General features: G+C 37.4%; 2 protein-coding genes across 4 annotated transcripts; both read left to right on the forward strand.

The window, feature by feature from the left end:
- The first annotated feature begins 1,795 nt into the window (after positions 1-1,795).
- Positions 1,796-9,040, forward strand: LOC103996233 (uncharacterized). 3 transcript variants are annotated; one of them, XM_009417103.3, is made up of 5 exons: positions 1,796-2,294; positions 3,661-4,029; positions 4,147-6,054; positions 6,148-8,386; positions 8,474-9,040. In XM_009417103.3, exons 1-4 carry the CDS (start codon positions 2,115-2,117, stop codon positions 8,338-8,340), a joined length of 4,650 nt encoding a protein of 1,549 aa, XP_009415378.2. In that variant the 5' UTR covers positions 1,796-2,114; the 3' UTR covers positions 8,341-8,386; positions 8,474-9,040. The 3 variants fall into 3 exon arrangements, with proteins under 3 accessions (XP_009415378.2, XP_009415377.2, XP_018686011.2); XM_009417102.3 differs by having other exon boundaries at positions 1,797-2,294; positions 4,147-8,386; XM_018830466.2 differs by lacking the exon at positions 1,796-2,294 and having other exon boundaries at positions 3,966-4,029; positions 4,147-4,216; positions 4,315-8,386.
- A 1,244-nt stretch (positions 9,041-10,284) lies between these two features.
- On the forward strand, positions 10,285-12,234 carry LOC103996508 (xyloglucan O-acetyltransferase 4). The gene is made up of 3 exons (XM_009417426.2): positions 10,285-10,408; positions 10,507-10,778; positions 11,470-12,234. The coding sequence occupies exons 1-3, from the start codon at positions 10,285-10,287 to the stop codon at positions 12,232-12,234; spliced, it is 1,161 nt and encodes a 386-aa protein (XP_009415701.1).
- The last annotated feature ends 6,343 nt before the right edge of the window (positions 12,235-18,577 follow it).

The raw sequence follows: 18,577 nt of genomic DNA on the forward strand, positions 1-18,577 counted from the left end.
TTCTTCTCATATGATCACTCTATTATAATCATTATTTGAACTCATAGTAGTACTTACTCCTTGTGAACTAATAAATGATGTCTCTCTTAGATTAGGTACTAGCTAAAATATGTTTATGTGTCTTACATTAACATTAATGTGAGCTGTAAATTAAAGTTCTGGTAATTAATGATTGTTACACGGATAAAGAAATTGTAAATGTTGGTTCATCCACTAATATTATTATCCCTATTGATTCATGCAACGTTTTTCGTGATCTACATATCTTCGATGCCTTATTTCATGATTCATGGCTTAATGAAGCAGAGGATTTAGATCCTCATTCAGCATCTCTTCTGTTTTCTTCTAGCAAATTATCTTTGATTCTTATTGAAGCACTGCCTAATGCATCTCTTGCACCTTTGCGTCTCCAACAAGCCATTTCTTTCGGTGCTTTGGTGGTGTTTGGTGGGTCGAAGGAGATGACAATCTAATCTTGTGCTTGTAAGCTTGTGCAAGTTGTTCCCTCGGGCATGTGGGCAATGATGTAGTGAGTCCAAACTTGCACAAGACACCATTCATGAGCACCATGATTGATGCTAATCCATATATAGGAGTGTCAAGTATCAATTCATGTCCACACACTCTAAATTGAATCTCCTATTAGTATGATCTTAACGTTCTCTTATTCTTCTCCCGCAGTGACAAATAGGTTGGCATAATTTGGGAGAGATATGAAGAATCCAAAATTAAGCATAACAGTGATGAGCATACTAATTTGGGGGAGATTGGAAGAAGATGATAGGAGCTCCAAATCTTTGACTTGGGGCAATTAGGATTTGAGGATAGAACCCAAAAAATAAAAATGCAGTCACAAAAATTCTAAATGTTTAGTGGTCATGTTGTTCCTATCTATTAGGCATATATTTTATGAAGCTGAATGGATTGACAGAAATCAAAATCTTGATCTATTTATAAGTGTATTTTCAATTTTACAATTGAACATCAACATCTATCTCATGATCATAATCGATCACATGGATCAACTTATATCAATTATCATCGGAACTCAATGATTTTTAACCTCGATAATAATCAGATTCTAATCGTAACAATTCACTTGAGTCAAATCGTCAGAGATCTAATGATTGGATTGTTTTCTCTCTTATTTCATTCTCCCTCACTCTTTATCCCTGTTTTTTTCTTAATTAAACATCTTAATTGATTATTAAAAGGCATCAAAACTTTAAAATCATGAAAGAACTCTTTAATTAAAGATATTTATGACTTATTAGTACTTTTTTTTATTTTTATTAAAATTATATTAAATTAGGATAAACAATTTAAAAGGATTTTTTTATTTTTTCAAATTTTGTTGACCATTTTATGATTAATCAAATTTCAAAATTTAATATTGACATACAATATATGTTGACACAAAACAATGAACCTAAGTAAAATGATAATTAGTTGATAAAGATTAATCATAATGATATATATAAAATGATTGCCATGCTGGCGTCTTACGTGGCTGCTTACTCCGTTTGGATGTTTGATTGCGGCAGATCAATTTTCGCGAGTCACGACGTTAACGGGTTGGGCGCGGTGTTAACATGCGCGTGCAGCAGCATCCGACCCGATAACGGCGCATGCTCCCACCGGGCCCCGTGTCGAAACGCCTTCGTGAGACCGATCGTAACTCGGTTAGGCCCTCGTCGGACGGTCGGCGCAGTTTAGCACACGTCGCTGTCGGCCAAACTAAACATCACTCTTTTCCTTTTTACCAATATTTACTTTTTTTGTATTTTTCCTCGCTTCGTCACCCGAAGCACGCCCGTTTCTTCTCCCTCTTGCTCTCGTCAGAACGTGAAACCCTTGACCCAAATCGGCCCACCAAATCGCCTCTGATGTATTTCTCGGTCTCTCCTTCCACATCGATACAATTAGGGTTGGTTCTCTTTCGGTTTCTGTTTGCGGGATTCTAACCGGGGTGCGCGTTCCTAGGGTTTGATTCGGTGAAGGTTTTAAGGTTCTTCTTCTATTGGTGGAATTGTTGACGGGTGGAGTGGAGGGGGATTGATGGTTCGTGGCGGAGGAGGGACCGGAGGCACCAAAACAGGGGACGATGAAGGGCTATGCATGGGCCGGAAGGTGAGGAGAGGAAACGACGGTGGCATATGTGGCCGGTCCCTGCGCCCGGGACAGCAACATCAGCAGCAGCAGCTCCTTCTCTTCTAGCTCGTCCTGCGTCGCCCTCGGAGAACCCATCCTTAGAGTTGGAGAATCCACGGTTGCCGTGTGATTCGTTCCTTAAGGTCCCTTTTTTCGTGGGTTTCTTCCTTCTCTGCGTGAGATTCAGGGGAATAGCTTGCCTATGATGATTAAAGCGATCCGCACTTGTCAATTTTAGTTTTTTGAATTTATGATGCTTTTCTTTGGACTGTTTTTGTTAATATTGAAGTTGCCAGGGGGCCTTGTTCGATTCGTAGTCCTTTTGCCTTCATTATTTAACTTGTTGTCTAGATCTCAAGCTGAATACTTCATCTTTTTTGGGTTATTCAAGTGATATGATACGGGGCTTCTGAGATATTTAGCATATGTTCCCTCAAAGAATCTAAATGAAACAGATTTTAATAATTCTAGTGTTTATATGTATTTTCTTGTCTTGCTGTCGACCACAAGTACGTTATTTCTGGTTAAGGACGAACTCACTAGGCACAGTTGGTGTCGCCTAATAAGTGTGCCGAGTGCAAGTGGCTTGTTTTAGATGATGTGAAGTTTCAACTTTGCGGTGAAAAAGTAAGATAACCTTTTATTAAGGGAAAAAGTGTTAAGAGATTTTGCATAGATGGAAGGTAACTGGCTTTTTGGTGTTGGAAATGGACTTGAAATATGATTTGTCGAGTTTTGATGATTCCTTTCTGATGATAGAGTTGGCTTTTGGTCTTTGTGATTATTATTCTGTTACTTATTGTCCTAAACATTCTGTAAACCCTTCAAGTCTCATCTAGGTTTAGAGATGATTGAACCTTTTAGTTAATATTTTTTAAAATTTCACAACACAGTTTTTCTAGGATAAGGTATTTGGACGTATTCCCGCATGATTTAAACATGCATTAGTTGGTTGCAATGGCCTCCTATGCTCTTCGGTTGACTCCATTGATGGGACAATGCCTCTGAGTCAAATTTCTAGTTTCTATATTAAATTCTGTTTTTTCAATTGGAGATCCAATTTGTGACTTGTACGAGTCTGTTTTTATATCTTGTACTGAACCCAGTGGATTTTAGACCTTAAGGGACATTCTTATATTTCTGAATTCTAGATGTAATATTTGTTTGTGTGCTTTGGGTTGAGTTCTGTTTTTTTAATGTTAATTAATGTGTCTTTTTATATAATATACCTAATTTGTTGTTATGTTCTTTTGATAAAAATGCTCTATATTAAGCACAAGATCATATCTGGTATTCACACGTAACTACTGTATTTTGCTATATTATGAGCTGCTCACGGCAACAAATGAAAAGCATTAATTATATTGTCTTAGTCATGACCATTTCAGAATGTCACAAAATCTATTCTTTTGTGTGTGATAGTTTTTATATAGTCTTGTAATACTATTAACCTACTCTATTGAACAGTATGGAACATGTCTTGATCATTTGCTTTGTTTTTCCCTTCAGGATGGGCGAAAAATTCAAGTTGGTGATTGCGCTCTTTTCCAGGCTGGCAGTGCTCCACCTTTCATTGGAATAATTCATTGGATTACATCAGGCAAAGAGGGTCACCTTTGGTTTTGTGTTAATTGGCTTTACCGACCTGCTGATGTTAAGCTTGCAAAAGATGTGTTACTTGAAGCAGCTCCCAATGAAGTATTTTACTCTTTCCACAAGGATGTGATTTCTGCAGCTTCATTGCTTCATCCATGTAAAGTCTCATTTTTAAGGAAGGGTGTTGAGCTTCCAGTAGGAATATCTTCATTTGTATGCAGACGAGTATACGACATTACTAACAAATGTTTATGGTGGTTAACCGATAAAGATTATGTCACTGTGAGTTTTGTGCCCCTTGAGAGTTTTCAATTTCTGTATTGCTCACTCCTTTCTTTGTGGCCCTTTGTTTTGATAAACTGATCACTGTTATCTCTTATGGTTTGTTCTTCTCCTTAGGACCGACAGGAGGAAGTACATCAGCTTTTGAACAAAACTCGACTGGAGATGAACACAGCACCTCAGTCAGGTGGGAATTCACCTACACTCAATGGTCCAACAAGCACACAACAACCAAAATCTGGTTCAGAGAGTGTACATGATACTAACTCCTCTGTCCTGTCTCAGACTAAGGGGAAGAAGAGGGATAAGAGTGATCAGGTTTCTGAGTTTATCAAGAAGGAGCATTCTGCTAAACCAGATGATGGTGGTTCTGTTAGCTTTAAATCTGAGAATATGGTAAAGACAGAAATAGTCAAAATAACAGAAAAAGGCCGGCTTGTAAGCTCTAAAGGGGTTGACAAGTTGTTGAATCTAATGCAGCTTCATAGATCAGAGAGAAAAATAGATGCTTCTGTCCGGATTTTGGTTGCAGATGTGATTGCAGCCACTGATCGATATGATTGCCTTGGGAGGTTTGTGCAGCTTAACGGTGTGCCAATCTTGGATGACTGGCTCCAGGAGGTGTACAAATGGAAGACCAGCGATGGTAGTAGTCCCAAAGAGTGTGATAAAGCTATTGAGGAACTTATTTTAGCTCTCCTTCGAGCACTTGACAAATTGCCTGTGAACCTTAATGCTTTGCAGAGTTGTAATATCGGTAAATCAGTGAACCATTTACGAAATCATAAAAACCCTGAGATCCAGAAAAAAGCTAGGAGTCTTATTGACACCTGGAAGAAACGAGTTGATGCAGAAATTACGAAGATCAATGATGCAAAATCTATCACATCAAGCCAGCCTGTTTGGCAAGTCAAGCCGGAATCTTGTGATGTCTCAAAATCTATCACACCTGCATCCATTGTGGATGTCTCAAAGGACCCACTTTGCAAAGCAGCTACTAACACTGGTGGGGTAGAGATGCCGGCAACCACAGCCAAAGACGAGAAGAGCAGTAGCTCAAGTGAATCTCAGAACAACAGTCAGTCTTGTTCTAGTGATCATGCAAAAACAATTGGTTCTTTGTGGAAGGAAGACAAAAGGAATTCAAGTGCTGGATCAATGAACGCATCTAAGGCTGCTGGTAGTTCAACTTGTCATCGAAGATCAAGCAATGGGTTTTCTGGAGCAAGTATGTCTGCAGTTCATAAGGAAACTCATCTAGGTAAGTCTGGTACTCTCAATAGGATGCCAACATTGGAAAAATCATCACAATCAGATTTGGCATGTGAAAAGCCAATTGATATGTCTGTTGCTAATCGTGGAAATAATCACAGGCTTATTGTAAAACTTCCTAACCATGTTCAAAGCCCTGCTCAAAGTGTAAGTGGAGGTTCCTTTGAAGATCCATCTATTTTGGCCAACAGAGCATCATCTCCTGGGGTCCAGGACAAGCATGAGCACAGTGAGTTCAGAGTGAAACTAAGAGGTGATGTGTTTCGGTCTAATATTGTGGAAAATGATAATACAGAGGCATGGCAAAGCAATGATATCAAAGAACCACCAGTAGGGGCTGGAGATGTCAGATCACTAGCAGCTATCCACGATGAAGAACACATGAGTGCTCAGGATATGCGAAGTGCTACAGAGGCTCCAGGAGCTGTTGGTTCGTCATCTGGAACTGAAAAGGAAGTTTTCTTGACTGAACCAAGCACAAGAAGTTCTTTTAGTTCTATAAATGCCTTAATTGAAAGTTGCATCAAATATTCTGAAGCTAGTGTTCCTTTGGTTGTTGAAGATGATGTTGGGATGAATTTACTTGCAAGTGTGGCAACTGGAGAGATCTCCAATTCTGAGTTAATTTCTCCCACCGTCTCACCTGGAAATTCACCTGCAACAGAGACCAAGTCGAGGTTGTCAAATGATGATGTTGTGGCCCAGAGTCATGTTGAATCTGATGAAGCTGCTTTTGCAGACTCCAAAAAGCAGGTGAAGAGTGTTGGTTCCTTCTTGATTAGTGATGTCTCAAATGAGGATGGGACTGAGCTTTCAGGAAATAATTGTACTGATGTCATTTTGCAGTATAATAAATTAGCAAGCGAGCATGCTGAACAATCTCCCACTGTAGCTATGAGCTCTCATAGGGAGTGTAAACCTGAGGAAGAAAAAGATGGACATCCTTTTGTGTTGAAACCGTCTGAAGTGGAGAAGCAGGGTGATGATGGTACTCCATTTGACGAAAATCCGATGACAGATGGACAGGTCTTGGACCACTATACAGAATACAAGCTTAAAGAAAGAAGCTCATCAGCAGATGAAAACAAACCTCCTATTGAATGTGCCATTCAAAATATTGGAGGTGGCAATATATGCAATTGTGAAATTTCTTGCAAGGATCCTGAGATTTCTGCTTCAGGTATTAAATCAGAAAACCTGATTGTTGAGGAATCTCAATCATGTCCTTCAGCAGAAGAAGCACTTGAGGTTGCAACCTCATCTGACCACCAACGATCTGTGATGATAGATTCTGTGGAGAGGAGTCGTGATGCTGTTATTACATTGGGTGCTTCTGATGTTCCATTTTCTAAGAATGCTGATGAATCAGTTAGACCAGCAACCACCTCCTCTTATGCTGCTGGGCTTGTTGAAGACTTGAAAATGATGGAGACACATGAACGTCATCAAGAGAGATCAGCCAGTGAAGACCAATTGTCCAGTTGTCAAGCCAAGGAAACTGAGAATCAAGCAAAACCTGCGGGTTCGAGGTTATCTGGGGTTGATTCAGATGTGAGGGCAGATCTTGCATTATCTGCAGAGGCTTCTTCATTGGCTGTTAAAACTGAGCCAGATATTGCCAATAAGCTTGACTTTGATTTGAACGAGGGCATCCTTGGAGATGATGGAAACCTAGATGAGACTGCTGTCTCAGTTGCAACAGTGTGTTCGTCTGCAATTTTTTTTCCCGGCCTGTCTTCTTTTGCAAATGCGATGTCTAACAGCTCACCTGCTCCAATCACAGTAGCTGCACCAGCAAAAGGGCCTTTTGTTCCACCTCAAAACTTATTAAAGAGCAAGGGTGAGACTGGATGGAAAGGCTCAGCTGCCACTAGTGCTTTTCGGCCAGCAGAACCACGAAAAGCTCCAGAGATGCCACCATCTGTTTCTGCAGGGAAGCAGTGCCGCCGTCAACTCAATATTGATCTGAATGAACCTGATGAGAGAGTTCTTGAGGACATGGCTGTCCAGAACTGTGCTAAGTCTTCCAGCTCTGAGTTGGGGACGGTAATAAATCGTGAAGCAACCCCACAGATTTCTGGGGGACTTAATCTTGACTTAAATAGAGTCGATGAAGGCACCGAAAATGGGCAGTTATTAGCAAGCACCACCTATGGATTAGAGGTGCCATTCTTGGCTGTAGGACCAGCATCAGGAGAAGTCCCTAATCGGGTGGCCAATATGTCGAGGGAATTAGATTTAAATAGTGGACCAGGTCTTGATGATGCTTGTGCTGCTCCTACAACTGGGAACCAAAATACAAAATGCACTAGAAGCATCCCTTTTGTACCTCCAGTTGCAGGCATCAGAATGAACACTGTTGACTTGGGAAGTTTATCACCATGGTTTCCCCCTGGTAGTTCATATCCTGCTCAGTCTATACCATCTTCCTTGACTGATAGAGGAGAGCAGCCTTGCCCAATTGTTGCAGCTCCAGGAGCCCAAAGAATTTTGGGGCCAGTTACTGCTAGTGGCCCCTTTGGTGGCGATGGTTATAGGGGTCCCATGTTTTCATCCTCCACAGCCATGGCATTTTCTCCTGCTACAGCATTTCCATATGCTGGATTTGCTTTTGGGTCCAATTTTCCACTTGCATCAACTTCTTTTTCAGGTGGGTCGACAACCTTTGTTGATTCTTCATCTGGAGCTGGTTCAGGTTTCCCTACCATTCCTTCACCATTTTTTGGACAAGCTGGAGCCATTTTATCTAGTTATCCAAGGCCTTACGTGATAAGCCTTCCAGAGGGTAATTCTGATAGCACTCGGAAATGGATTGCACCAGGTCTTGATCTCAATGCAGGACCTGGAAACACAGATTTGGAAGGAAAAGATGAGCGATTGCCCTTGGCATCTAGGCAACTCTTAGTTGCAACCTCGCAAGCATTCACGGAGGAGCAGGTGAGAATGTATGGAGTGCCAGGTGGGGGTTTGAAGAGGAAGGAGCCTGAAGGAGGTTGGGATGCAAACAGATCTACTTACAAACAACTCTCTTGGCAGTGATGAGAGATCAGAAGTAGCAAATGGTTAATAGCAGCGTCTGAATGTGGTGAGTGATAGATCCATTGTATATTATGTGACTGTGACCTCATATTGTTTTCTCTGTCCGGGTTTAATATTGAGATTTATTTTACAGGCAGAGTACACAAGGTAACCACAGGATCAGCTTGCACTAAGTTGTATGTGTGAACCCGCCTGCATGCATCCTGATGCTTCTGGGGGGAAACATGGACCTCAGGAAATTCTGAAACTTGCTGTGTTTCATGTAAATGTTGAGACATGATGCCTCCTTGATACATCAAATTCTGCTGATTCAGCAGTTGCTTTGCCCAGCATTTCTTTAGCTTGTTCAAGCATGTTTTCCAAGGACATCCAAGGGGCTTGTGGTGGACGGTGACAGTAGCATGTTGCTCACTCAGATAATTGCAATGCCAATTCATCATCTCTTTCCCCAATGCCACTGCAATCAGGTGCTTATTCCTTTCTCTAAGGTTTTCTGCCCCCAAAGAGTTGACAGATACTGCTACTTGTGTTGATAACATGTTTGCCCAGGCAATTTGCATGCCTTGTATTTATTTCCATGAGCAGAGCAATCAGATATTTGCAATGTCAAGTTTTGTCAATTAACCTCTTAGTTTATCAGCTTGTAACCAACGGCTGCAGTGGCTCGAGTTAGTGAAGCACAGCATGTTTGTTGTTTTTATACTAAATGAGTTACATATATATATACACATATATATATACTATGTGTATATATATATGTATATATATACATGTATATATATACATACATATATATATATATATATATATATATATATATATATATATATTCAATAAAAAAATTAATTCATCAATTGAATTACTTATCATCAAAGTACGGAGTCAACATACATTATTATCTGGCATTATCATATGTTTTTAGATAAGATTCTATAAGTACTATCTTAAATTTCTAGGCCGTATTAGTATATAGTACAGTAGTATAGGATAGAAATACAAGTATGAACACCGATCAAAGATGCCCGAAAATTACAAAGACTATGGGGAATGCATGCACTATGTATGAAGCATATAGTGTCATAGGAAATGCACCTTGGAACCAAATCCTAAATGTAGAATGTCGAATCATACAATGACTTACTTCTCCTATTACATCACAAGAAGAAAAAGGAAGCAAGAAATCACTGGTTGTGACTCGAATAATATTAAGACCTCTTCAATGTTACTAAATTCTTTTAGATTTACTTTCATAAAAAACTTGCATAGATGTCATTATAATTAACTTTGTATCAACTGGTCGTTAACATAGTGATATGGAAACATAAATTGACATCATTGTATTTTCTTAAAAATATCTATAAAATCATGGGTATCGGATGAACCGATGTTTCGAGCAATAAATTAAACAATCAATATTATCAAATAATTTTAATGATGCAAAAACAATATATTATCACATAATTTTTTACATGTGAGTTTTTATTCTCTTCCATCCTTACAATAAAAAACAAAAAATACTTAGAATACTCTTTAAAGGAAAAAAAAAAATCAAAGATATTTGGTAGTGAAAAAGAGATGCACGTACTTAAATCTTTTTAAGGTTCAAACGGTCCATTAGTAAATCGAATTGATTCCTGTATTTTCAGTCTGATCTTCAAACCCTAAGAACAAGAACATGCAGTATTCATTATTCATGGAGGTTTCTCCGTAAGCATGTTGCTATTTTGAATATGATTATGAATAGATACATCTTCCTAAGTTTTAATAGGAAGGGAGACATCCAAGGCAAGCCACCAGCAACAAAATCTCCTCTCCAATCAACATTAATTTACTCACCTTAATTGGATAACACAACATCAACACCATGCCAAGACATGCATTAAATCATGCATCCTCTTCCCCCTTCTCTCTCTTTCCCCACCAGTTCTTCTGCGATCTGCGAACATGGCCTTAACGAGTACTCGGCAGTTGCTGCTGTTGCTTGTCGCGCTTGCGTTTGCCTTCTTCTTTCTCTCCTTGATGTGTTATCCCAGACCCTTCATGGCCATCTCCCGAGGAGACCACCTTGGTTTGCGCCCTGCGAATGAGACCACCATCAGTAAGAACTCCTCTCTAGCCACGTACATGGATTCTTCTTCTAATTCTGCTTTTCTGATGGCGATGCAGCGGACTGCGATTTGGCCGATGGCGAATGGGTGCGGGACTTCGATGGATCGGGTTACACCAATGGGTCGTGCCCGTTGATGCTGGAGCACAACTGTGGGAAGTACGGGAAGGATCAAGATTACGTGAACTGGAGGTGGAAGCCGAAGCAGTGCCAACTGCCGAGGTTTCAGGGGAAGGTGTTCTTGGAGATGATGAGGGGGAAGACGATGGCGTTCGTGGGGGACTCGGTCAGCCGGAACCAGATGAGTTCGCTCATCTGCTTCTTGTCTCAGGCATGAAACCAATCATGCAAGCTCTAATTCTGCATGCATGTTGATTTCACATTGCTCATAGTATTTTTTACTATTAAATATTGAATAGACCATGAACTTATAATTTTAAATTATTTTTTCTTTTTGTTCATACACAATTAATTCTAGCATGAGATAGAAGGAGCAAGTCAAGTATATCTAAAATAATACGAAGATAGACGAGAGAAATTAATTAATATTTTTGATGCTAGAAGAAAAGATAGAGGAAACAATTTTCCTGTACAGAATAATCCTGTACAGAATTCAATAATGAAAGAAAAGATGCATGCAGTCCATCTCACAATGGTTGAGACATAGGCTTCTTAATGTTGAAACTTACATCACTCTAAAAAAAGTTGCTAATTCAATTGCCACAAATCACTAATTATCAGCCAATTTATTGGCTCTCACTCAAGTTCTATCATTGCATCCAAACCTAAGCAAAAAGGAAATTGATTCTCATTCCCTTTCCTAAGGTTCTAATTATAAGCTTTACAAAACTCAAAACACTTTTTTATTTTGTAATATAATACAAAATTTACATAAACATTTACCTCTCAATGGTCTCATTGCTGAATTCAAGCAGAAGAAGATACCTAAAAACTAATGGTTAGGCAATAATATCCTCTTCACAGTATGTGCTTGACAATTATTTGTCATGGTTAATCAACAGGTTGAGATTCCACTCGGTGCAAAAAATGAGGATGAAGACACAGTCAAAACTTGGTATTTCCAGTCCTACGACTTCACCCTCATGCAGTTGTGGACCAAATTTTTAGTAGAAGCAGCAGAACAAGTGATCAATGGAACAGGCACTGGATTTTATGATCTGCACTTGGATAGGATTGATATGAGCTGGTCCGGAAAGCTTCCACTGCTTGACTATCTTATCATCTCCGATGGCCACTGGTTCTTCCGAAAACTTTACCTCCATGAGTATGACAAACTGGTAGGCTGTGTGTACTGTTCGGAGGGCAATCTGACAGACTTTGGCATCAACTTTGCCATCCGAAAGGCCTTCAGAACAGCTTTCCAGTTCATTAACAAGTGTGAGGAGTGCGAAGGGTTGGTGACTGTGGTAAGGACATTCGCACCGGCACATTTTGAGAATGGTACTTGGAATGATGGAGGGGATTGCAGCCGGACGAGGCCATTTGAGGAAGGTGCTATAAGCCTCACTGCCACGGAGTATGATATGAGAAGTGCTCAGGTGGAGGAGCTTGAGAGCATGAGGAGTGCAAAGGGTGGGAAAGGGTTCGGTCTTCTGGATGTGACCAAGGCTATGATGATGAGACCCGATGGTCACCCTAGTTCACACAGGGACTTCATGGGGATGGAGGGCTTCAATGACTGCGTGCATTGGTGCTTACCAGGCCCTGTTGATATGTGGAATGAAATGTTGTTGGCTGTGTTGAAGAAGGGATTGATTGCTACATAAACAATAGGTATCCATCTTTTTCTTACTGTCAGCATTCACTCAGCTCACGCTTGGCATAACAATTAGAGAGAGGAAAGGCAGCTTATTCTGTAAACATGCACAAGGTGCTACATTTTTAGCTGTGGAGCAAAAGCAAAAGAGCTTGTAACAAATACAACATATGTTTCATTCAATTGGCTTTGAAACACAAAATTTCCAAGAGTTTGTATCTGTTAATGTTGCTTTGATGTGCAAAATATTGACTATTAAGTGATGATCTGTAGAAACCCCTCACTACTCTTTTATCTCTACTGTTGTTTTTTTACATGCCTTTGCAACTTACTTCATATCTATGCATTTTTCTTTTTTCGTCACCTCTTGCTTTGGTAAGTAGGTCTGATACATTATCATGAAATCACTTATATTGTCGAAAGAGTTTATGTATATGTTTTAGAATATGAATTCAAAGGTCAAGAAGCAGAGAGTGTATGCATTTCAAGATATCTCGGACTGTTGCTTCGACAATGATTTTTGCTTGTCATGAGGATAACAATGTTGGTAATTTGAACCGGAGGAATGGGGAAGTGATCCCTATGAACTTTGTTGCTTATTGATTGACTGGAGAAAAGAAAAGTAGATATATCAGTAGAGAAAAGAACTTAAATCTCAATTCAATATCAATTTTGGGAATTTTTCGGACTATTATATCGATCCGTAATGCCTCATATCACATAATGAAATAATAAAAGAATTACTAATCACATAGCCTGGTATCAGTCCTTGATATAGTCTGATATCAGTATTTGAGACCATGGTTGAAGGAAGCAGAATTATTTATTTCTTCCTTCTTGTTTGGCTGCATTTTGGTTGATCTGGTTTTCGGTACTTGAATTACTAATAACGATCAGTTTCTAAGAAGTCAAATCTATTTCAACTAATATAAAGGACGAGGAAATCTGATTGGTAATGTGCAGTGTAATCTTACCAAGAAAAAGCAACAAACAAGATAAGAAAGCCTTGAATGGCACTTGAAAGAAGAGAAAAGACAGAAGAAAGCAAAGAAATCCAGGCACAAAGATACAGTAGATAATGTTGTAAGCTTGCATCTTAATGCAACTGCTACTACCTAAGAAGAAAAGTAGATGATACAGAGATGGATAAGCAGTAGTTTGGACAACAGAATAATAAGCTTGTGAAGAACATTGATTTGGACAAGTGAATTGAGAGTCCAAGTAGAAGTAAGCTTATTGTTCCAAACAAGCAGAAATGGTATATTGGCTCAAAACAACATGGAAGATAAGATTGGTGATCGATCCGGTGCAAACATGAAGGTTGATCAAGCAACAAAAGAAAATTTTTACAAGGATTTACTTGTTTGCAGAGTGTGAAACTTCAGGATATAAGTGTATTCTTAGATATGTAAGTTAAATTCACAAGGATTTACTTGTTTGCACAGTGTGAATCTTAAGAATCTAATTAAATTCTTAAGGGTCAAACATATTGTGGACATGTATACTCATATTACAAGGATTTACTTGATTGTATGCACCCTGTCAAACTACAGATACTCATTAATATTCAAGTGAAAATAAAACCAGCTCATAAATCACCAGAGGGGTGATGATATGGTACTGAATTAACAATGAAAAACTATGGTGTGGCGGAAACCTACATTCTGAAGACTTTGATGCCATCAAGTTTGATATAAATTAACATAAGAAAATTGTGTTTTTCATGTAATTCTTATCATCCATGAATATTTAAGTTACACCAGCAATTCTGAAAAAACAAAACTACATGAAGGGTGCGAAAAATAACATAAACACAAATGTAAGATTAATTCAGAAAGTGCTCTGTTCAGTAATACAAAGGCATATGAACTGATTAACTTTCAATTTGAATCCTTTCCTCTGCACCTTATCTCCTTATCGCGAAATTGACACCAACAAAACTGTAGAGATGGCAGGTGATTAAAACTGGACTGCATCTTTAAATTGCTGGCACAGGATACAAGTCCTGGCCAGTTCATCTAAACAACATGCCTTTTGATCAAGAATTAGCTTTTCTTCCTCTTAAAACTAAAAACTTGTGCACTGTGTTCATGTGATCCACTAGTAAGACCATTATGATTGTGAATGCATAGTAAATGCTCTTTGTTGATTGATCAAAAATAAGTTGAACATATTTGTGATCTGGTCACAGAATATTAAACTTTGGTTAATCCAGATTTATTTTAGAACTAGTAGTTGCCTACTTGTTTGATCATTTTATGCTACTGTGCATGATTTAGAAAGTTCAGCTATCTCTGAATTGCTCAAATCAATAGAATGTTGTTCTACCTTTGGATCGACACAAAAAAAAGAAACTACAGTGCCAGGTTCCCAAACTGGTTAGAGTAAGTCCCATAACTTCTTGTTATGCCCAGGAGTTACATTGACTGATCTTCTATCTCTCATAAGGACAATTATTGACAGACAATTATTGCATAAATTCTGATATTTCTTGACAGACAATTATTGCATAAACCAAATACCAATAATTTATATGTAGGATTGCAACTAGATGACAAAGGAACAATGCATAATCATGATTAAATTATAAAGATGACCTCTCTCATTAAACAACTAGTAGTGCTTAATGGAATCTCAACTGAACTTTATGCCTTCTATTTGCCACATAAGCATTTCAAATCTCATATTTCTTTCTGGCTAAGAGAGGTCAATGGCCATTAACATAATGCAAATACATATTTCATAGGGTTGACATCAGATGGGATCAGTGCTGCTTGAATGATTATCTTCAGTTGCTATGCATTCTGATTGTACATCTGAATGGTAAACATGAATCAGCATTCCAAGTGAAAGAGGTCCGGTAGGCTAAAATTTCTCTTCTTTACTTGGAGAATGACACAAACATAAAAATAATACCATGGATGGGTCAAGTATTTGCTCTCCTTTGTGGTCTCCATTAAATGATGGTGACATATAGGAGGAGAGATTGAATTCCCCATGCAACTGGTATGGAAGGTGCTTTGTGGGTCAATGACACCTCTTGCACTTAGTGGATGAAGACACAGCTTGCTTTAAGTTGGTAAAGCAGTGAAGACCAGATTAGAAGAACTTTGTAGCAATCTGCAGGCATCCACAAAAAGGAGCTTTGTGGTAGCTTGGTGGCTCACACTCTGTTATAGGCACCTAATCAAAAGAGAAGTCTTGTGTTCATCTGCTTTACATGTTTGAAGTCTTCTGAATGGCAAACTGCACATCATAAGCAAACTGATTCATTCAATGCACTCAGAGGAAGAAAAGGCTGGTATAGAAAAATCATATCAGAGCAACTCATATTTTCATTGAGCAGCAGAAACATAATTTAGACTCCTTTTTGATCTATAGCTTGCCAGCTTAATATAAATTCCTCTCCCTAAAATTAGATTAATCTTAAAATTTTTCTCATGTAACACATCTCGTGAAATCTATGGACTGAGGATAAAGACTGGAAAAAAGAATTATTATGAATTTTGTCTTGTTAAACTTAAAACAATCATTATGTACATAATCTTCCATCCTTGTTCTTAGCAGACAATGTGCAAGAAATGACACACAATTCAAGTTCTATATTTTTGTGATCCAGATCTGGGATTAAGTTTGCATGGACTTACAAACAAGCTATACTTTTGCTGACTATGTCCTGAAATGATGCAGATGAATCAACATCAATCACTTGATGAACAGTGTAGTAACAAAAGAAAATTAAATAAGCTTAAATTAAACAAAGGATACAAATTGGATGGGACCGCCTCATTCATTCACAATGATGATAAATGGTGTCTCATTATTAGTATTATCATTTTCTATTTTTGTCACTGTCACATTGTCACCACTGCTATAGATGAAAAGATCTTAGCCACTAAAAGAAAGAGATCAAGTTGCTGAAAAGACTGTAGAAGAGCATTAGAAGTCTGTAATAAACTATACCCATCTTAGTTTCAAAATAAATAAAAAAACAAAATTCTTTTTAGTGATGAGAAATTATTATATCTAAAAGTGTAGTATATTCCTTATCCTGATTAGACCTTATCTTTTAATTTGGTCATTATCATGAGCTGATAAAGATAAGAATATTCATTGACCACTATTCTAGAAAAAGAAAATGGATTGTGAAGCAGTTCAAGTGCAAACCCAAAACCCAAAGGAGAGATTAAATGAGAGGTGACTTCTTGGACAGTAATCTTGTCTCTTGCTCATGTGGATACAAACAGGTTGGTGAAGTATAGATCTGAAGTTTTTTTTGGGGATTTTTACATAGCCATCCTACAAAAGTTTGGGAATAGCATACTTGCTATCGCAAATTTTAATAAAGCAATTATATCTCTCCTGTTGATGTTCTTCGACAAAAAATCTAATAATAATCCAACAGATTGAGTTTAAAATTTGTAATATATATATATATATATATATATATATATATATATATATATATTCTTCCAAAGTGGTTTAAATTTAATACATATTCCTACATAACTCAAAACTTTACTTAAGAAATATCAATGCGGAAACTTTAAATAGCATCAATGTTTCTTCAATATCCTTTTACATTAATGATTTTTATATTCAATCTTAAAAAACTAAGTTTAGAAAATAAGAGGTAAAAAAATCAAGTGATAAGTACTACAATATATTTAAAAAATTTTAATAATTTTGAAATATATTAATAGATAGATGGTTACAAAATTGATATTATAGAAAGTAGAGACTCTCTATGTATGTTTTTATTCTCAGCTCATTGAACTTGAGTTGTTAAACTAGATTGCTTGAAAGGGATTTTGTTCACCTCTTATTGGATTTGAAAGTTTGTCACCCTATCAAAATAAATAAATCCCCTTATCATTATGATAATAATTAACTTATAAATTTTCAGAGCATATATACAAAAAGGTATATTCACATATGAAGTATGACTTAGTAACTATCCCTTTCTATACGATGCATCTATTCATGATAAACAAAATATATAAAATATTTAACACAACAAAAATATCACCTTTGTTTGTGATGTGTCCACTTAAAATAAAAAAGAAATATTTTAAAAAATTAATGCTATTAAGGTGTCCCCTTTGTATTATTTGTATACAATGAGTTTACTTAAGACAAATATATATATATATATATATATATATATATATTTATATATATATATTTATATATTTATTTATTTATTTAAACTACCTAATATAATATTCCCTTAGGATAAAAAAATATTTGAAGCACATAATATGACTAAATTATCCCTTTTGCATTTTGTATATGATATATTCATCGAGTATGAAATATATCTTAAGTGCTTACTTAATGAATGTGTTTACATGTGATGTGTTTGTCCAAGATAGAAAATATCTATAATATCTAATAAAAGAAAAATATCATCTTCGCATGCAATATATTCGCTTAGAACACTTTACATATAACACATTTCTTAGGAGAAAAATATCAAGAGTACCGACATGACCAAGGTGCCTTCTTTGCGCATGATGCATGCCACCCAATATAAAAACATCCAAGGCATCATGTATGACCAAAGTGACACCTTTGTAAGCCATATATTCATCTAATATAAAAGCCATTTACATCACCCAACATAAATAAGTCATCTCTTTGCATGTGATATGGTTGCCTAGAACAGAAAAATATCTAATGTGATCAAAGTATTCTTTTTGAACAAAATGCATCCATTAAAATAAAAATATATATTCAAAATATTTGATGTGATCAAAGCACCTTTTCATGTTTGATGCATCTTCCAAGGACAACAAATATATAAATAAATAATTGATGTGAGAAAAATATTGAGGGCAAACGATATAATACCAATCTTACATGTTAGATAAGAAGAATATTCTCTTATTATATATATATCTATATATATATATATATATATATATATATATATATATATATATATATATATAGAAGAGGCAAATATGCTATTTAGCCTTATTATTATTTTCGGATTAAATTGGGTAAGGCAACCGACGTGGCAATACAATGCACGGCAAACATACGCAATGATTGGACCTGAATACCTCCCTTCCCTTAATATTCGGTTGCCGGGTCCCACCATTTCCACCGTCCACAGATCCACCGTCGATTGTAAAATTCGAACGGTTCAAAATACGTCGCATATGATCGTATATGCGCGGCTCTATCGGAAACTATCTCATGCACCGGTTTCATGGTCTCCCGATCCGTGCGAACTGGGAGAAGCGGCCCGCTCATCGACGGTCTAGATTGAGTGTTCGTGCATCTCAACCGTCGATCTCTCGATCGCGACATCTGAAGCAGCTGTCCGACAGATTAAAATGAGCGGA

Source organism: Musa acuminata, chromosome BXJ2-8 (genome assembly GCF_036884655.1).
Source record: "Musa acuminata AAA Group cultivar baxijiao chromosome BXJ2-8, Cavendish_Baxijiao_AAA, whole genome shotgun sequence".
In the NCBI taxonomy this organism is placed as follows: Eukaryota; Viridiplantae; Streptophyta; class Magnoliopsida; order Zingiberales; family Musaceae; genus Musa; species Musa acuminata.